At 38.3% G+C, this 17,846-nt stretch overlaps 1 protein-coding gene across 1 annotated transcript; it reads left to right on the forward strand.

The window, feature by feature from the left end:
- Nucleotides 1–1,963: 1,963 nt before the first annotated feature.
- Nucleotides 1,964–7,343, forward strand: LOC133788898 (protein ECERIFERUM 2). The gene is made up of 2 exons (XM_062226544.1): nt 1,964–2,586; nt 6,308–7,343. The coding sequence occupies exons 1-2, from the start codon at nt 2,107–2,109 to the stop codon at nt 7,148–7,150; spliced, it is 1,323 nt and encodes a 440-aa protein (XP_062082528.1). The 5' UTR covers nt 1,964–2,106; the 3' UTR covers nt 7,151–7,343.
- The last annotated feature ends 10,503 nt before the right edge of the window (nt 7,344–17,846 follow it).

Raw genomic sequence — 17,846 nt, forward strand, 5'->3', positions numbered from 1 at the left:
TATTTAAAGGCCGTTATGATATAATTGACAAGTTTCGTGGAAAGAGAAAGTACGATAAAATTATGAGGCTTTTATTTATGCATTGTGTCTCATTTATAGTTTTGAAAGTGATTTCCCAGTCCCTTTCAAAAAAATAAAATAAATAATTGATTTTCCAAACGGTTGGATGTTGTAAGTTCTTATACATAAATGTGACAAATCTGTAAGGTCACTGTATTGTTGCTCCCACACCCAATAAATAAAAGATACAAAATTTTAGTAACTAGGAGGCAACAACCTCTCCGCTGCCTAGCTTGGTGGATGAGTTTTGGAGAAATTACAACAAATGCCCAAATGAATATAAAGAAGAAAAAAAGTGTCCTTAAATGAAAATAGTTGGAGCGAAATCAAAATGATCTTATCTTTCGAGTAAGTTAGTTAGTTAATTATATTATTAATTTTCTAAATGTACTCCTTAATTTCTAAATACACAAGATTATTATTTTGTGTGCACCTAACACGTGTACACATTTTTTTTATAGAATATAATGCGTAATTAATTTTAATTAGAGATATTTTTAGTGAAATGATTGACACACTCTTAAATTGTACACAAAAATTAATAATGTATAATTAATCTCAACTGTACAAATAAAAATGATGTAGTTCTCACTTAAAGTTATGCATAGTTGCATTTTGAGAAAATGAGTGCTAAGAAGACTCTATATTACACTCTTTTTTGCATTCTCTTGACATATATCATCTTTTAAAAGTGCCAATTTTTATATAATAAATAGCCATAATATTTTAACTTTATTTCAATTATATCATTATAATTAAATAACTTAACTCACTTCTTTATTTATTTATTTTTTTAAGTAACTCATTTTTTTTTCTATAATTCCCTAAGCTGAAAATAGTTCATATTAATTTTTTATTTTCTCTCAAATTTATTTATAATTATTATATGTATTTATAACAAATAACAAAAGAAAATATGGATTCAACGTTATTAACTTAATCTATATATTTTATTAAAAAAAACTCAAATGAGTACAGTTACTAACTCAATAATATAAATTTATTTATATGAATATAAATAAAGATATATACACACACATCACTATATCTATTTCTGTTATGCTATTTGTTTATTTTTAAAGAATTATAAAAAAAAAGAAGTGAGTACCTTAAAAAAATAAAAAATAAAATAAAGAAGTAAGTTGAGATATTTAATTATAATAGCATAACTGTAATAAAGTTAAAATATTGTGACTATTTATTATATAAAAATACACCTTATTTCAAAGATAACATATCTCACTAGATTAAAGAGAATGCAAAAGAGATTGTAATATAGAGTCTACTTAGCACTTCTCATTTGAGAATATTCCTAGAATTAATTACATAATATTTTTAATTTAATGGTTGAGATTAATTATACATCATAATATATAATTTTTGTGTACAATTTAAGAATATGTAATATTTTAGGACATCTCTTACTTGGACGTTGTTGCTGGGACTATATTGTTATTTGGTACATTAAACTATCCAGCACCACATGATGTGGCAACTAATAGTTGGTTAGCGATGTCCCTTAATACTTATGAAATTGAAATATGTAGAAACTCATATTGAATTATACCACAATAATGATATATCATCTCATTGTGCAACAACATTAATGTCCCTCACCAATTACTATTCGTTAATAATTTTCTTAACAAATTTCTACTTTAACATTTACTTAAATCTACATAAATTAAAAATGCAACCGCCTCTTAATTATTAAATATAAAAAATAAAAATAAAAATAAAACAGTAAATGTTGATCTGTCGTAAATTAATAAAGCAGGCATTTAATTTGGGACCGTTCTCGATCATGTGACAGTTTACAGCTCTGCACTTCAATTTATTATGGCAAACCTTGCTACGTACGTCTCTCAAATTACCATTTCTATATATATTTCCCTCCACAACCACAAATATTAGACAAATTATCATTCACTTTTCGAATTCAGAGAAAAATATATCAAATCTCTAATTATAATACACATATATATATATATTGCAGCTGAGAAAGAAAAATCCAACCAACCAAATTATTTGTCAAAAAAAAAAAAAATGTTGCCGCCAAGAACGACCGCCGAAATCCCTATCACCGGAGCAAAACTCTCCACCGTCGTGCCCGGAACCGTGCGTGGAGAAAACGTAGACCGAGAATTAACCAACATGGACTTGGCGGTGAAGTTTCATTACATCAAAGGGGTTTACTTCTTCAAAAGGATCACCACTGACACCGACGATAAACCGGTAATTCCGTCCGATGGTGGAATAACCATTCAAGAGCTGAAACGGCCATTGTTTGAGCTTCTCGATTGGTTCTTCCCAGCCGCAGGGAGAATTCGGAGGTCCGACGCCTCCGGTCATCCGTACATCAAGTGCAACGATGCCGGTGTACGGATTATCGAAGCTTTTTGCGAGGAGTTGACGGTGGAGGAGTGTTTGGATATGGTGGAAATGGGCTGTTCGTTTCACGATCGTCTTTGTTATAACCAAGTTCTAGGCCCTGATATTGGCTTCTCGCCTCTAGTCCTTCTGCAGGTTCGTGATTTTTTTTAGAAAAAATAAATAAAGATATACACTTTTTTTTTATATATATAAGTCACTTTTAATATATATATATGGGAAAACATTCGATCTGACAACTTAATTGATTCTTTTATTTTGGTTTTATTATATAGATAACATTAAGAGATATACAAAATGATCTACACGATATCATATTTATTACAAGGGTTTAATCATATTAAACATGTTACAAACTATAAGTGGAAATTTAGAGTAAAAGATTAGAGTACTTTTAAAAAATATAATATTAATTTCGATAACATATATATCATTGGAGCTTTTACCGTTTTTATTACACGGATAAGTTGTAATTAATATTTTTTTTAATTGACTATGTATATTATAGTTATAAAAAAATTTTTACAAAATTAAATTTTTTTATGTAATTTAGGGTGCTAAATTAGAATTTAAACAACTTTTTTCATTCCCCCATAAAAAATAAAACAAACATGCATACAATAAGTATGGCTGAACATTGGTCGGTTTGGATGATTTTTTCTTATTCTAAAATCAAGATTTCAATTTTTGGTTCGGGTTTGTGTGATCCAAAAACTGACCGACCTATTTGCAATACAAAAAAAAAATTGACCGATTTAGACTGCAGTTTGGTCAGTTAAAACCGCTCAAATCAAACTTTATATTTTTTATTTGCTTTCTATTTTTAAATAATATTTTTGGGAAATTTAAGTTTTAAAAAATATAGATTATTGGAATCTATTTTTGAGATTTTTTTAATATGAAAATGATTAATTTAATTTGTTAACTTGAAGATTTGAAAACCTAAACACATATTTACAATGTTACATCCACAAATTTGGAACCTAAGCCTATTCGGTTAGTTTCAGTTTGTACGGTTGGTTTGCTACCAACTTATAAACGGACCAACTTAATGTCGGTTTTCGCCAAGGCAGTTTCAATGGTTTTTGGTTATGTTGATTTTGATTTTTTCAGTGTTCGAACAGTTGGTTTGAGCGATTTATTCAATATTTTGGATTTTTGCACGACCTTAACAGTAAATTATTTGAATTATAATTTTAGCACCTTAAATTATTTAAAAAAATTTAAAAATTTGCAGAAAGTATCTGCCGAAAACTAAAATGTTATATGGATAAATACAAAATACAGTCCCTACTAGTCTCATATTATATATTAGAGAGTATAATATATATTAACTTTGAAACGGTTAAGTTCGCTTTTTGTGAGGTCTAAAATCCTCATTAAATATGTTGTCACTTTTCTTTTAAGGACCGACCAACTTCTTTTTTTGTTAGAATAACAATACATGTATGAAAATGCTTCTTTATTATTATTATTATCTTTCCTCTCAAGTATGGAGTAGGCAGCTTTCTACATTGGGAATTCATAATTGTCCAGAAAAATTCAATATTTTTGGCCATTTATTGGCTGTTCCTGTGAACCTTTTGTCTAGTCGCTATCACAGAACAAGACAAGAAAAGTTTTTTTATTTTTATTTTTTATAAGTAAATGACTTGTCCCTAAAGTTGAAACACAATAGTAGTGGCGTTCTTACTTTTACATGCCATTAATGTGACTAAATTTTTAATGAATGATTTATAACAACTTCACAGTTAGTTAATTAGTTAGGATGCCCCTATTTATTATTAAACTAAATTGGGTGGATTTTAATATTAGATTGCACTAATAATAATGTGTTAATTTTATATGGCGTTGGATACCACTTGTGCTCCTTAGCATTTTTCATATACTAAGTTTAAGAGAAATGCTAAGAGATACTATTAGTGTCCAACACCACACAAGGAGGATGCATAACTATATTGGTACAATTCAATATTAGACCCTTATTTTTGAATTTAATAAGTATTATGATGTATCACGAACTAACTATAAAGTGACACCTCATGTGGTGTTAAACATCTTAAGATACCAAATAGCAATACTTTTAGCTTAATTATACCACTATTCGAGTTTTACCACATTATTGTAAAGTTTTCCGGGTTTATACATTTTTGGACCCTGTGTTTTGTCTCATTACCTGTTTGGACCATGTGTTTTGACAAATTATTTTTTGGACCCTATGTTTTGTGAAATGGTTAAAATAGAACCTTAAACTCAATTTTAATGAAGAAAAAATTAAATATAACAACACAGTTTTTAAGCGGAATAATTTTATTTTTGTTCTGAATTGTTAGTTTGGTAAATTATTTGTGATTTTAGTTGAGAAAACATTGACCAAAATCGGGTTTAGGGTTCTATTTTAACCATTTTACAAAACATAGGCTCTAAAAAATAATTTGTCAAAACACAGGGTCTAAACAAATAATGGGAAAAAACACAGGGTCCAAAAAAATATAAACCCAAATTTTCCAATAAACTAATGTCATCACAAATTTTCAAGTCAACCACACGAACATAAAATGTGGTACGTGCAAATCTTTTGTTTTAAACGTGGTAAGATTCAATGAGAGAAAAAATTAGTTATGCGAAGTAAACCATTCCTATTAGAGAAATGGCTTATTTTTAAGTTTTTTTAGTAAGTGACATTGTTTGTCAGTCTATAACTTGTTTTTATCAAAGCTTTTTGTCATGAATTCCAATCTAGTTCTTGAGAAATAATTTACAATTAAGTCCTTCATTTTTTAAAGCAGTAATTAATATAATATTATAGTTTAATCTTTTTTTTTTCAAAGACGCTCAATTTTTTGAATGAAAATTTGTGTATTTTACCTGTAGATGCTATGAATTTTAGAAACATTTTGGGCCATGTGAATATATAGGAAAATTATCAAATTTAAATTTGTTTAAAAATATTTAATAGTTACTGTTAATTGAAAAATAGTGAAAAACTTTGGAAATTTTAAAGGCAACTATTAATTAATTTGCAAATATTTTAATTGTTAATATGAATTAGATTTATTATTTTTTTACATTATGAACCAATTTTAAAATGATAGGTCTCGTTAGCTTAAATATAGTGATACAATATTGAAGTTACACACAAAAAATGGTGGTGTTCATTTTTGAAAAATATGAAACTTACTATTGTTTGAAATGTACAAACATATACTGGTATTTTTATAGTAATTTAATTAAATATGGTATTATTAAAAAAAAATGTTAGTGTGTTTGGAAAGGAAGCTTATAATTGCTGGTATTAACCAACAAAATTACTGAGCAATCAGTAGAGTAACTGACTGTTAAACTTTGTTAGTCTAAGACCATCTCTAATTCAATATGTAAATTTTGTATCAAATTTGGCACAAAATCTGAAATAATCATTTATTTGGCTTAATATTTACAATTGACATCCAATGCACAAGATGTAAATTAATTAAAAGATCAATAATTTATTTAATATTTATTGATAATATACAATTTTTATTTTATTTTTTATTGTAAAATAAGTGAATTTTTAATATAATTGGTCATTAATTGTTAACTATTAAATTAGTGACAATATGATAAATAAAAAAGTGACATTTATTGCTGAATCAAATTTAATATAACTTTTAACATGTGTCAAATTTGACCCATTTTCTAGAGCACCGTTATAGTGATACTTTTGTTAAAATGTACTAAATATAACAATGTACTATTGTTATAGCATTGGAGACGCTCTAAGGATACCAGTCTATATACATTGAAAAATACCATGTGTATGTATATATATATATATATATTTATATGTAAACCTATTGATAATATTTCATTCCAGTTTACCCGGTTCAAATGCGGAGGACTGTCTGTGGGCCTTAGTTGGGCTCATATGCTTGGTGATATAGCATCGGCTTCAATGTTCATGAACACATGGGCCCAAATCATGGCCGGTCACGTGCCTAAAGATTCCATGCACGTGACAAGCCCAAAACAATCAAAACCATTTTCAGTGGAGGAGTTGGATCCACCTCCGGAAAATCATTGGTCATTACCTGCCAATATCGGTCAAAATATGAGAACTCGTTGCTTTAAGGTGAGTGCCAAACAACTCAACCTTCTAATGTCGAACACTTGTGGTAAGAAAGCAGCCAATTTTTCCAGGTTTGAGATACTCTCCGCTGTGATATGGAAATCCTTATCCCAGATAAGGAAAAACTCATCTTCAAAAGTGGTCACAATTTGTTGGTACAAATATCCACGTGGCGATAAATACCGTATTCCAAACAACAAGAGTATGGTTTTAAGCACAGTTGAAAGAGACTCTGAAGTTAATAATGTCTCAGAATTAGCATTTCTGATTGCAGAGAGAAAAATAGGCGAGGATAAAGCAGTTAAAGAAATGGTTGGGAAAGTGGATTATTTGGTGTATGGAGCCAATCTCACGTTAGTGAATTTGGAAGATGTAGAAATTTATGAGTTGCAAATGATAGGGCAAAAGCCTATTTTTGCAAATTTTAGTATTGAAGGGGTTGGTAATGAAGGGCTTGTTTTGGTTCATTCTGGTGGCCCAAAAAATGGGAAAGACGATGATATAAATGGACGAGTTGTGACTGTGGTATTGCCAGAAGATGAACTTGCACATCTCGAAAATGAGCTCAAAGCAAATTGGAATATTGCTTAGCCTTAATTTATGACTAGATCATCACAATGTGATTGTCAGTGAGTGAGCCTAGGTAGCTAAGTCATTATGGATATGGAGTGTTTTATTTGTGAGACTACTCAGTCTAAGTTCAAAAAAGATAGTGTTAGTTTCGTTTTCATATGGTATTCTTATGTCATGCAAACATATATTATGGAATTTTCTTAGTTGATAAGCCTACGGTATGAGTATTTTTTATTTTTAGCACTTGTTAAAATTATAATTTTTTTTTATGATAACGTATGTTATACGTATAACAAACATCTTGTCAATTTTTTAGAAATTCTAAATAATTTACCGTGTCGAAATCAGAGTTCAAACAGCCAGTTACACGTGTGTTTGATTTTTTTATACGTGTGGAAAACATACTATTTGAACTCTGATTTCGGCACTTTAAATTCATCAGAATTTCATAAAAATTGGCGGGATACCTGTTATAACTATAATGTACGTTATTATGCAAAAAAAAAAAATTATAATTTCTTCGAGTGCCAAAAATTAATAAAAACACTTTTACGGTAAGGGCAAAAATAATGCCGCTACCTAAGAAACTCCTTATATATTATTGCAATGAAATATTATGAATTTATATTTGAATTTTAAATTTATACGGAAATAAAAGTAAAATTGGATTAATTTTATTATTTATGTTTGGATTTTAAGAAAGAAAAAAAAAACTAGAAAGATAATATAGTAATAGTTTATTTTTAAGAAAAACCGCCTTCAACAATTTTTATTTCTTATTACTCACTAACTTATTAGTAAAAATGGTAGTAAAGCTCGATACCACAAAAACTATTAATCAATTTATTATTCTGTTATCCCAAAAATTTGAAAAGGATGATGTGGCAATAAAATTGACATGTGGCATGAATTAGTTGATGATCTGGCTTAGGAGTAGCCCAATACATCAGTTAAGAATTTGGACTGTTTGAGAGATGCTATAGTCAAGTCAAATACACCCGAGGAGAATATTTGAGCCAAGTGTTGGTTTCAAACCCAAGTCTAAGGAGCTTAAAAGAGGGGTTTGGATTTTGGCTCTAGGGACAAAAGCAGCAGGTCTGATCGGACCTTAGCTTGAGGAGCCTCTCAAGTATTTGGCTCGGGTGTGTCCGAGGTAAACCTCCCAAGGTTTCCTAAGTGTTGGCTCGAACGTGTCCAGGGTAAGTAGCTAAGGAGAAGGAGTCCCATGCAAGCCAAGAATTGAGACTTAGATTTTGACAAGGAGAGCCTACACAATGTCCGATCGGACATAGTTGGGAGATGCTAAAGGAGAGTGCCTCGGACCACCTTGGTCCAAGGAGAAGCAAGAGAAGGTTGGCTCGGACCACCTTGGTCCGAGGAGAAGGCAAGAGAAGGTTGGCTCGGACCACCTTGGTCCGAGGAGAAGGCCACAAGGTCCGATCGGACCTTGATTGAAGGAGGTAGGCTCGGACTTACCCGAGGAGAGAGGCCAAGGGAGTTGGCTCGGACCACCTTGGTCCGAGGAGAGCCAAGCATGCATGACCTTTGGTCCGAGGAGAGCCATTCATATATCACCTTAGTCCAAGGAAAGCTTGAAGGAGTAACCAACATGCATGTGAGACTACGTCAAAATCCCCAGAACGACTTCAGCAAGAATTGGTCTAGGCACCCGGGAATCTCTCATTCCTCACTCAAATTGAGGAATCAGTTGTATTTTAAATATTTCTTGTAATATAAATATAAGATGAATAATAAAATATCCCTATCTAAAGGGGATATCAGTTGAGGATCCCAGGCCTATAAATAGAGGGTTGGGAGGATCGTAACAGGACTTTTTGGCAAATTGAGAATTATTCTGTGTTTTAGAGAGAGAAAGTGTGAGAGAACCCCTTCTTTGTACTCTGGAATATTTACACTGAAGAAACTCAGTTGACACTGGTTCATCTGATCTTGAGTGTGAATACAGTAATAAAATCTCTAAGTGGATTAGGCTATTACCGATTATCGGGGCTAAACCACTATAAAATCTCTTGTGTTATTTATTTTCATTGAGAAAACTGTCTGTTGTCGTTACATTCTCTTGAAAGCTTGTCGTATTTGATGTTCTCACGTCGTTGGCTAAAAACACAGTCAACATTTTGGTGCTTTCATTGAGAGCCTGAAGAGAAGAACGGACAGTCCCTGAAGCAATATGGCGCCTAAGAACACCACCGCGGCCTCCAAGAGGGCAAGCACCTCTAAGGAGCATGCTAGATCAGAGGGTCCCAGCGTTCAAGATCGTGAGAATGAGCCTAGAGTCGTGCTTGAGGATGTAGCTCCTGAAGTTGAAGAGCTCCAGGAGACCATGAGCGCATTCCAGGAGGAGCTAGCTCAGTTCAATGCTAGGCAGGAGGCCTTTGCTGAGGAAATGGCCAAGCAGAGACGGGAGATGGACGCTAGGACTGAGGAGATCCGTCGACAGCAGGAGGAGGCCGACAGGCGGCATCGCGAAGCTGCACTTGCTCTGGAGGCAGCTACGCAATTGACCCGGGCCAATGCTCAAGCTGCACCTGGGGTAACACCCGCCCCAGAGGCAAGGACCACAGAAGCTGGTTGTAAGAAAACTGATAAACCAGGCAGGGGTGGTGATAACCCACCTGGTCATGAGGAGGAGGGAGTCCGATTGCGCACTGCCTCAACTCAGAGGGGAAACTCTAAGACCCCCTCAAGGAGCCACAGATCAGAGACTTCCAGGTCAGGGAGTCATAAGTCAGGCAGCAAGAAAACACCTTCTGAGCAGGAGCACAATAAAGCTCACGTCATTTATGGGTTTACTGGAGAAGGACTGTCACCAGCTGGGACAATCAAGTTACCAGTCACGACGGGGGAGGCTCCCAAGCATGAAACTGTAATGACTGAGTTTTTGATTGTTGATTGCCCATCTGCCTACAATGTAGTTATTGGTCGACCCCTACTCACCAACTTGCATGCAGTAGTTTCAATTTGGCACCTATGCATGAAGTTCCCGACCAGCACTGGCATAGGCTGTGTCCAAGGAGACCAAAGGGAAGCTAGAGAGTGCTATAATGCCTCGATAGCTAAGGCGAAGAAGGGTGCCAAGGAGAACAACATGATTGTGTGTGTTGAGAAAGAGGAGGTGGATGAGATGGATTTAGACCAAAGTCTTGTAGTAGTGAACGATGAAGAGATGTTAGAGGAGTGTAGCCAGGAGAGCACTCCTAGTTTAAAATAGCAGAAGACCCCATCAGGTGATGAAGTCACCAAATAGGGCGTTGCCCAAAGTGAGGGAAGAGATTTTGATCTTCGCTTTGGGGATTATGAGAGTGATGTGGGACCGTCCGAGGAGTTAGAGGAGGTCCCTATAGATGAGAAGGACCCGACGAGAGGGGTCAAGATTGGAAAGAAGTTGAAAGCTGAGGTGAGAGTACAGCTGATAGAATTCTTGCGAAGGAATCAAGATGTCTTCGCCTGGTCTCACAAGGATATGGTGGGTATCTCACCAACTGTGATCAGCCACGTGCTCAACGTGGATGAAAGATATCCAGCAGTACAGCAGAAGATGAGATTGCTTGACAAGGATCGAGCAAAGGCTCTTAAGGAGGAGGTAGAGCAATTGAAGGAGAACGAGTTTATTAGAGAGGCATACTACCCAGCTTGGGTTTCAAACCCAGTGTTGGTGCCCAAACCCAATGGAAAGTGGAGGACTTGTGTAGATTTTACTGATCTAAATAAAGCAATCCCAAAGGATTGCTTTCCTTTACCAAGAATAGACCAGTTAGTAGATGCAGCCTCTGGTCACGAGACCTTGTCCTTCATGGATGCATATTCGGGGTACAACCAGATCAGCATGCATCCCCCTGATGAAGAACATACCAGCTTCCGAACAGATATAGGGCTATACTGCTATAAGGTCATGCCCTTCGGATTAAAAAATGCAGGAGCTACCTACCAGCGCTTGGTGAATGGTATGTTTCGTGACTTAATCGGCAAGAGTATGGAGGTATACGTAGACGATATGCTGGTGAAGTCAAAGGAAGCTGAGGGGCACGTAGGAGACTTAGAGGAGTGCTTTGCAATATTGAGGAAGTATAACATGAAGTTAAACCCCCTCAAGTGTTCATTTGGAGTGGGCTCTAGAAAATTCCTTGGGTTTATTGTCAACTCCCGAGGAATAGAGGAAAACCCAGAGAAAATCAAGGCTCTCATGGAGATGAAGTCTCCAACAAGAATAAAGGATGTGCAAAGCTTGACTGGGCGGATTGCAGCTCTAAGCAGGTTCGTTTCAAAATCGACAGACAAGTGCGTTCCGTTTTTTAACCTGCTTAAAGGAGGCAAGAAGTTTGAGTGGACCACAGAGTGTGAACAAGCTTTCCAGGCGATAAAGGAGCATTTGGCCCAACCTCCTGTTCTTTCCAAGCCAGTTGATGGAGAAGACCTATTTATGTATCTAGCAGTCACGGAGCACGCTGTTAGTGCTGCCTTAGTACGTGAAGAGGATAAGGTGCAGCACCCAGTATATTATGTTAGCAAGCGATTGATAGGAGCGGAGTCCCGGTACCCCATTATCGAGAAGTTGGCTTACTGCTTGGTACTTGCGTCACGAAAGCTGCGGCCATACTTCCAGGCACACCCCATCAAGGTCCTTACTGACCAGCCTCTTCGCCAAGTTTTACAGAAGCCGGAGTCGTCTGGTCGGCTACTTAAATGGGTGGTTGAGCTAGGCCAATTTGAAATCAAGTACCAACCAAGGACTGCTATTAAAGGTCAAGCTTTAGCAGATTTCATCGCTGAATGTACCGGAATCGCTAAGGTCTCCGACAGGCAAGAAAGTGTTACTAGGCAGAAAGAAGAAATTCCTACTTGGCAACTTTTTGTTGATGGGTCGTCAAATGAGCACCATTCAGGAGCTGGGATAATATTAGTCACACCAGAGAAGCACCGAATTCATTGTGCATTAAGATTTGGATTTAATGCTTCTAACAATGAGGCGGAGTATGAAGCCCTTTTAGCAGGCTTGCGACTGGCTAAAGATGTACGTGCCCGATCGGTGGAAATAAACAGTGATTCCCAATTGGTGGTCTATCATGTATTGGGGGAATACCAGGCAAGGGGCCTACGCATGGTGGCATACTTAAACAAAACCAAAGATTTGTTAGCCCAGTTCGAGGAGTATACCATCAAGCTAGTACCACGAGAGCAGAATTCCAATGCCGATGCTCTAGCAAAGCTTGCTAGTGCAAAAGACGCCGAAACTCTGAATATAGTACCGGTAGAATACTTGGCGGAGCCGAGCATTGATAAACAAGAGGCCATGCCGATCACGATAGTCGACACCTGGATGACTCCTATCATTGCTTACCTTGAGCAAGGGACCCTCCCAGATGGTCGTAATGAAGCAAGGAAGGTTATGAGGCAAGCTGCTAGATACACCATGGTAGATGGAGTGTTGTATAGGAGAGGGTATTCCCTACCTCTACTCAGGTGCATAACACCCGACCAGTCAAAAAGCATACTAGCTGAGGTACATGAGGGGTTTTGTGGAGATCATGCTGGGGGGCAGAGTCTATCTAAAAAGATCTTGAGGCAAGGATTTTTTTGGCCTACCATGAACGAGGACTCTATAGAATACATGAGGAGGTGTGACAAATGCCAAAGATTTTCTAAAGTACCCAGAGCGCCCCCAAATCTCTTAAAGCAAATGCAAAGTCCATGGCCTTTTGCGGTGTAGGGTATTGATCTGATCGGGAAGTTGCCCAAAGGAAAAGGAGGAGTGCAGTTTGCAGTGGTCGCGGTAGATTATTTTACTAAGTGAACTGAAGCCAAGCCATTAGCCACAATCACATCGAAGAAAGTATTGGACTTTGTGGTTAAGAACATAATATGTCGCTATGGTCTGCCTAAGAAGATAGTGTCTGACAATGGCACCCAATTTGACAGCGACATATTTACCGATTTTTGCACTCGACATGGCATCACCAAAAGTTTCTCCTCGGTGGCCCATCCTCAAGCCAATGGGCAGGTTGAAGCGGTGAACAAAACATTGAAGGACACTCTAAAGAAGCTCCTAGAGCAAGCTAAGGGTGCTTGGGCAGAAGAGTTACCAGAGGTCCTTTGGTCATATAGGACTACTGCTCGGACGGCAACTGGTCATACCCCATTCTCTTTAGCATATGGGTATGAGGCCATGTTACCTGTGGAGATAGACCCACCATCTCATAGAAGGACCATGTACAACCAAGAGGAGAACCATCAGTTGTTAGTAGAATCATTGGACTTCCTCGAGGAGAGAAGAGAGGAGGCAAACCTCAGAGTAGCTGCTCATCAGCAAAAAGTGGCACGCTACTTCAATTCCAGAGTGCGAGATCGAAAGTTCCAGGTCGGAGATTTGGTCCTAAGAAAGGTGTTTGTTAGAGACCCAACAGCTGGTGTGCTAGGACCAAACTGGGAAGGACCGTATCAAATTGAGCAAGTCTTACCACCCGGCACTTACAAGCTTGCTCGGTTGAATGGAGAGATGATCAGGAACTACTGGAATGGCGAGCACTTGAGAAAATATTATCAATGAATACTGCTTGCAGAGTAGTAGCTTTGTATTAAGTGCTTAACTTGTTATTTAAGTTTTTGTTTGTGAACTGGTTATTTGCTACCCAGTCACATTATTTTGAACAATGTTATTTTGTTTAGAACTCGTTGTTAGACACGTTTTGTCACTTATTATTACGAGTAATAAAGGAGACCACGCGCAGCGTGATCGAATCTTGCTACAAATTTTGCATATGTGTTGATTATTCTTGCTTGGCAGTGTTCAACTGTCATAATGATTTAAACAAAACAGGTCTTCTGAAAACTAAGTGTAAATATATATCGGACAGTGTTCAACTGGTCGGTATCATGATATGAAGGACCAACGTTTAAATAATGTTTTTGTAGTGGTCAACTACTGAAATATGTTAGTATATTTTATGTGTTTCACGAGTAGTAACTACTCGGACAAATTCGATCAAGTAGCAAGTGATCAAGGATTTATCAACCCTCAATCACTTGGGGGGCACATAGGGTATACTGGTCTGTATTTCAACACAGGCAATAAGATCACGAGCAAATATATTTGTTTTTGGGCTGACTTGTAAGTTTGGAAGTCTAAAATGGCCATTAAGCTAACTTGTTTTACAAAGCTTAAGTAACTTAGAATTTTTAAAAATTTTAAGTTAGAAACAGATATTCGTGTAATGATAAAATGTATGCTCATAAAAAGTTAGAGCAATAAGAGCATGAGGAAGTATATTTAGTATGGACTTATGGAATGGTTAAAATTTCTAAGTTAGAAAACTAAATGCTCATGTGAAATTTAAGGCATTAGGAGCTTTACTATGTACAATAAAGACTTAAAAGTTTAGAGTTGTCAACAAAGAAAAAAGAAAAGTGCTAAGTGTCAAAATAGCTCACTAGTCTGAGCAACAATATGCAAAGTAAAGCAAACTATGATGAACTACGAGAAGGAGTCACTGGCGTGCTTCTCTGGTGGGTTGATCGACCCCCTCTTCGGCTTCAGCTGCTCCTCTCGCTCGGAATGATAAAGCAGAGGAGGCGGGAGCAAGTGCAGAAGGATTGGCAGCTTCTTCAGCAGCCCTTGCTTCGCATCTGGCAAGCTCCTCTGCCTGAACCTCCTTGGAGAAAAAATCAAGATTGAGAGGTTTGTTCAGCTTCCAGACTTGATAAAAGCAGTCGAAACTGGCCTCCTCAAAGCAAATCAAATCAAGCTCTTTTTCTTGCTTTAACTCTTCATTTTCGCTGATCAGTCTCTCATTATCCCGAGCTAACTCTTTGTTCTCGAGGGACAACTTCTCCAGTTGGGTTGTCAAGGAAGTGTTGTTTTGAGCCTGCTGCTGATTCTTATCAGAAAGCTTCCTGAGAGACTCATCCCGTTCAGCTACGGTTTTCTCTGCCTGCTCCAGCTTGGATTTGGCCTCCACCAGTTGATCGTTTAGCACCTTGATCAACTCCTTGTAATCTACCGCTCGGAGCTGGGCATGACCGATGGTGACAAGTGACTGCATGGGAGACAAAAGGTTATTACAAGAAAAAATATTAATAATAAATTGTCTTAAGATAAAATACCTACCTTCATCAGTTGAGCAAGCCCTCTTCTCAGGACGACTTCAACGCTAAGCCGAGGGTAGGATTTGAAGCTTTGATGCATTGAAGAGTCGTGGTCGATCTCCTCAAGCAGTCCTTTTCCTAAGTCACTGGCAGCACGAAGGACCTCACTCGAGCTACCCAGGCGGGTAGGAGTTAAGCTCGCAGAGGAAGGAAGTGAAGAGGGAGTCAGTGGCGGGAGTGTAGTCGGTCCCTCAGGTTGCCTCCCTTGACTAGGCGGTACTACCTTCAGAATCTTCTTCGGGGGCATGGAGCCACTTCCATCACCAATTTTCCTCTTTGAAGCAACGCACTCTCTGAACATGTCTGGGTCTGCAAAGGAGGAAAACACAAAGTTGTTAGAGATATAAACATATTGAAATGTGCATGAGAGTATACTATAATTTTGTTACTCTCGAATCACCAAGTTATCAAAAATATTCTTGGGTTCACTAGACATATGTTACCTGCGTTGAGGATCTGGTCGAGGAACTCATCCTCGTCGTCTGAGGATGAGCTAAGTTCCCCCTCAACCTGGATAGCCTTTCCTTTCTCGGGCTGAGCGGGAATGGCAGATCTGCACTGAGGTTCGGGCTCCCTAATGACCAAGTCGCCAGGTCTACGAGAGAGCGGAGAAGGTCCAGGAGAAAGCTGATCAGTCACTAGCTCTGTGCCCGCGTTGGACTGATCAGTTGTGTTGTTCTCCCCGGTGGTACTTTCCACCGCCAGATCTTGGTCACACGGCACCAGACCCACCATCTGAAGGAGGTCCAAAGTGACCAATTTTTTCACATCCTTCTCCCTAAGACTCATGCTAGCCAACTTCTCGGCCCGCTTAAACATCCCTTTAGTAGGCAATGGTCGCTCGAATGGACCCGCACGTGTAAAGGCCAAGTTGTTGGACTCAATGTCCGATGTAAGGAAGTATTCTTTGTGATACTTCCCGGGTTCGATTTGTGAGAGATACCATTGAGATACGTAATCCCCCTATGCCTATGGTAGAAGTGGAAGAAGCCCGTGTTGTTGTGGGAAGGATTGGTCCTAAGGTCAAACAAGTAGTGCACCTCATGAGGGGTGGGCTCGTCCCAACCATGCAGGAAGTAAAGGATGTACAACGCAGAGAGTGCCTGGATCCCATTCGGTGCGATCTGGAATGGGGAAACATTGAAGTAATCCGCTACAAACTGGAAATATGGGTGTAGCGGAAGTGTCGCTCCGGTGTGCACATGATGCCTGGACCAGGCGCAGAGTGTTCCACCAGGCCTATTGGCTCTTTGGTGAGAGCTCGGACATATCACGTTTTCCTCGCTCAAGCCTAAAGCTTCAATTTGTTTTTGGAACAGCGCGGGATTAAGTTTTGAAGCTTCGGCAATGAACCAGGAAGGTTCTTCTTCTCCCTCCTTACGTGGCTTCTGAACAGCCAAGTCCTGGATCGCGGTAGCAAATTCCTGAGAAGGTTTTTCTGGAGCTGTGGTAGTGCGAGTGTGACTGCGCTTTACCACCTTCTGCACCGCCCTGCAGGAAACCTGTGGATCATGTTCCTGAGGAAGTCTGTTGGATTGTTTCACCCTCATCGTCGATTGAGAAACTTGCTGAAGGAACTGTTCCTTGTGGAGGAGATACAAGGCTGAGCGAGGGAGGATCTGCTTGAAGCGGCGGAGGCGGTCCTCTGGAGTACAATTGGTGGACGAGTCTGGTGAGGAATCGCTATTTAGAGGAGTCTCGATTGATTGCGGGACGGATGTATTGAAATCCGTATGATTGTCACCTCCCCTATAGTCAGAGCGATTCATCTACAAAAATGAATAAAACATGGGGAGGTGAGTAACCATACAGAAAAAATTCACCAAGAATAAAATTTATTTTTATACTTAGAAAAATTTGTCTAAGTTATAAAAAGATATCACACAAGGGAAAAAATAATCTTAGTGCCCAAGAGTGCCTAAAAAGTACTTGAGGTGTTGGAAGTTATTAAAGTTTATGTAAATGGAAATTTTTTGGGTTTTCCTATGAAGCTAAATTCCCTATGCGTGTGAGTATGCATGCCAAAGGATTGGGTATGCATTTGAAAGATAGGAAAGAAGGCCGAAGCCTAGGAGATTGGGTGTGGTCCGATTGGACCACGTTATTTACTCTAGGAGGTGGCCTAGCCTACTGCATCCGATCGGATGCCTAGGCACGCTAAATACACATGACCAAAGAGGCGTTCAGCAGCCGTGGGAAACCAAGGAAGCTGCCTCCGTGCGAGCCCAGCACCAAGCAATTCACAAGATGTCCGATCGGACACAGCCTGACCGAGGAGACGTTCAGCCTTGCATCCATGCGAGCCCAGCACCAAGCCGTCCACAGTACGCCCGATCGGACATGGCGCGATCGAGAGGATACGCACCCCACGGACCGATTGTCCAGGTGCCTGGCGCGCCTTGTGCCTCCGAGGCTCCTAGCCAGCAGCAGCCCGTTATGTCCGATCGGACATGGGCATCCAAGAGGGTTCAAAATGTGGTCCGATCGGACCACATACATGCCCAGAATTTTCTTGGCAAACCGTGTGGGCAAAGCCCCTAGCTATACACTCTTC

The sequence above is a fragment of the Humulus lupulus genome, chromosome 7 (assembly GCF_963169125.1).
Source record: "Humulus lupulus chromosome 7, drHumLupu1.1, whole genome shotgun sequence".
In the NCBI taxonomy this organism is placed as follows: Eukaryota; Viridiplantae; Streptophyta; class Magnoliopsida; order Rosales; family Cannabaceae; genus Humulus; species Humulus lupulus.

Bases quoted from the DNA above. Each gene is read 5' to 3' on its own strand.
- LOC133788898 (XM_062226544.1), top strand. From the start codon at position 2,107: ATGTTGCCGCCAAGAACGACCGCCGAAATCCCTATCACCGGAGCAAAA. The intron at 2,587-6,307 runs GTTCGTGATTTT...ATTTCATTCCAG, and splicing joins CGCCTCTAGTCCTTCTGCAG to TTTACCCGGTTCAAATGCGG.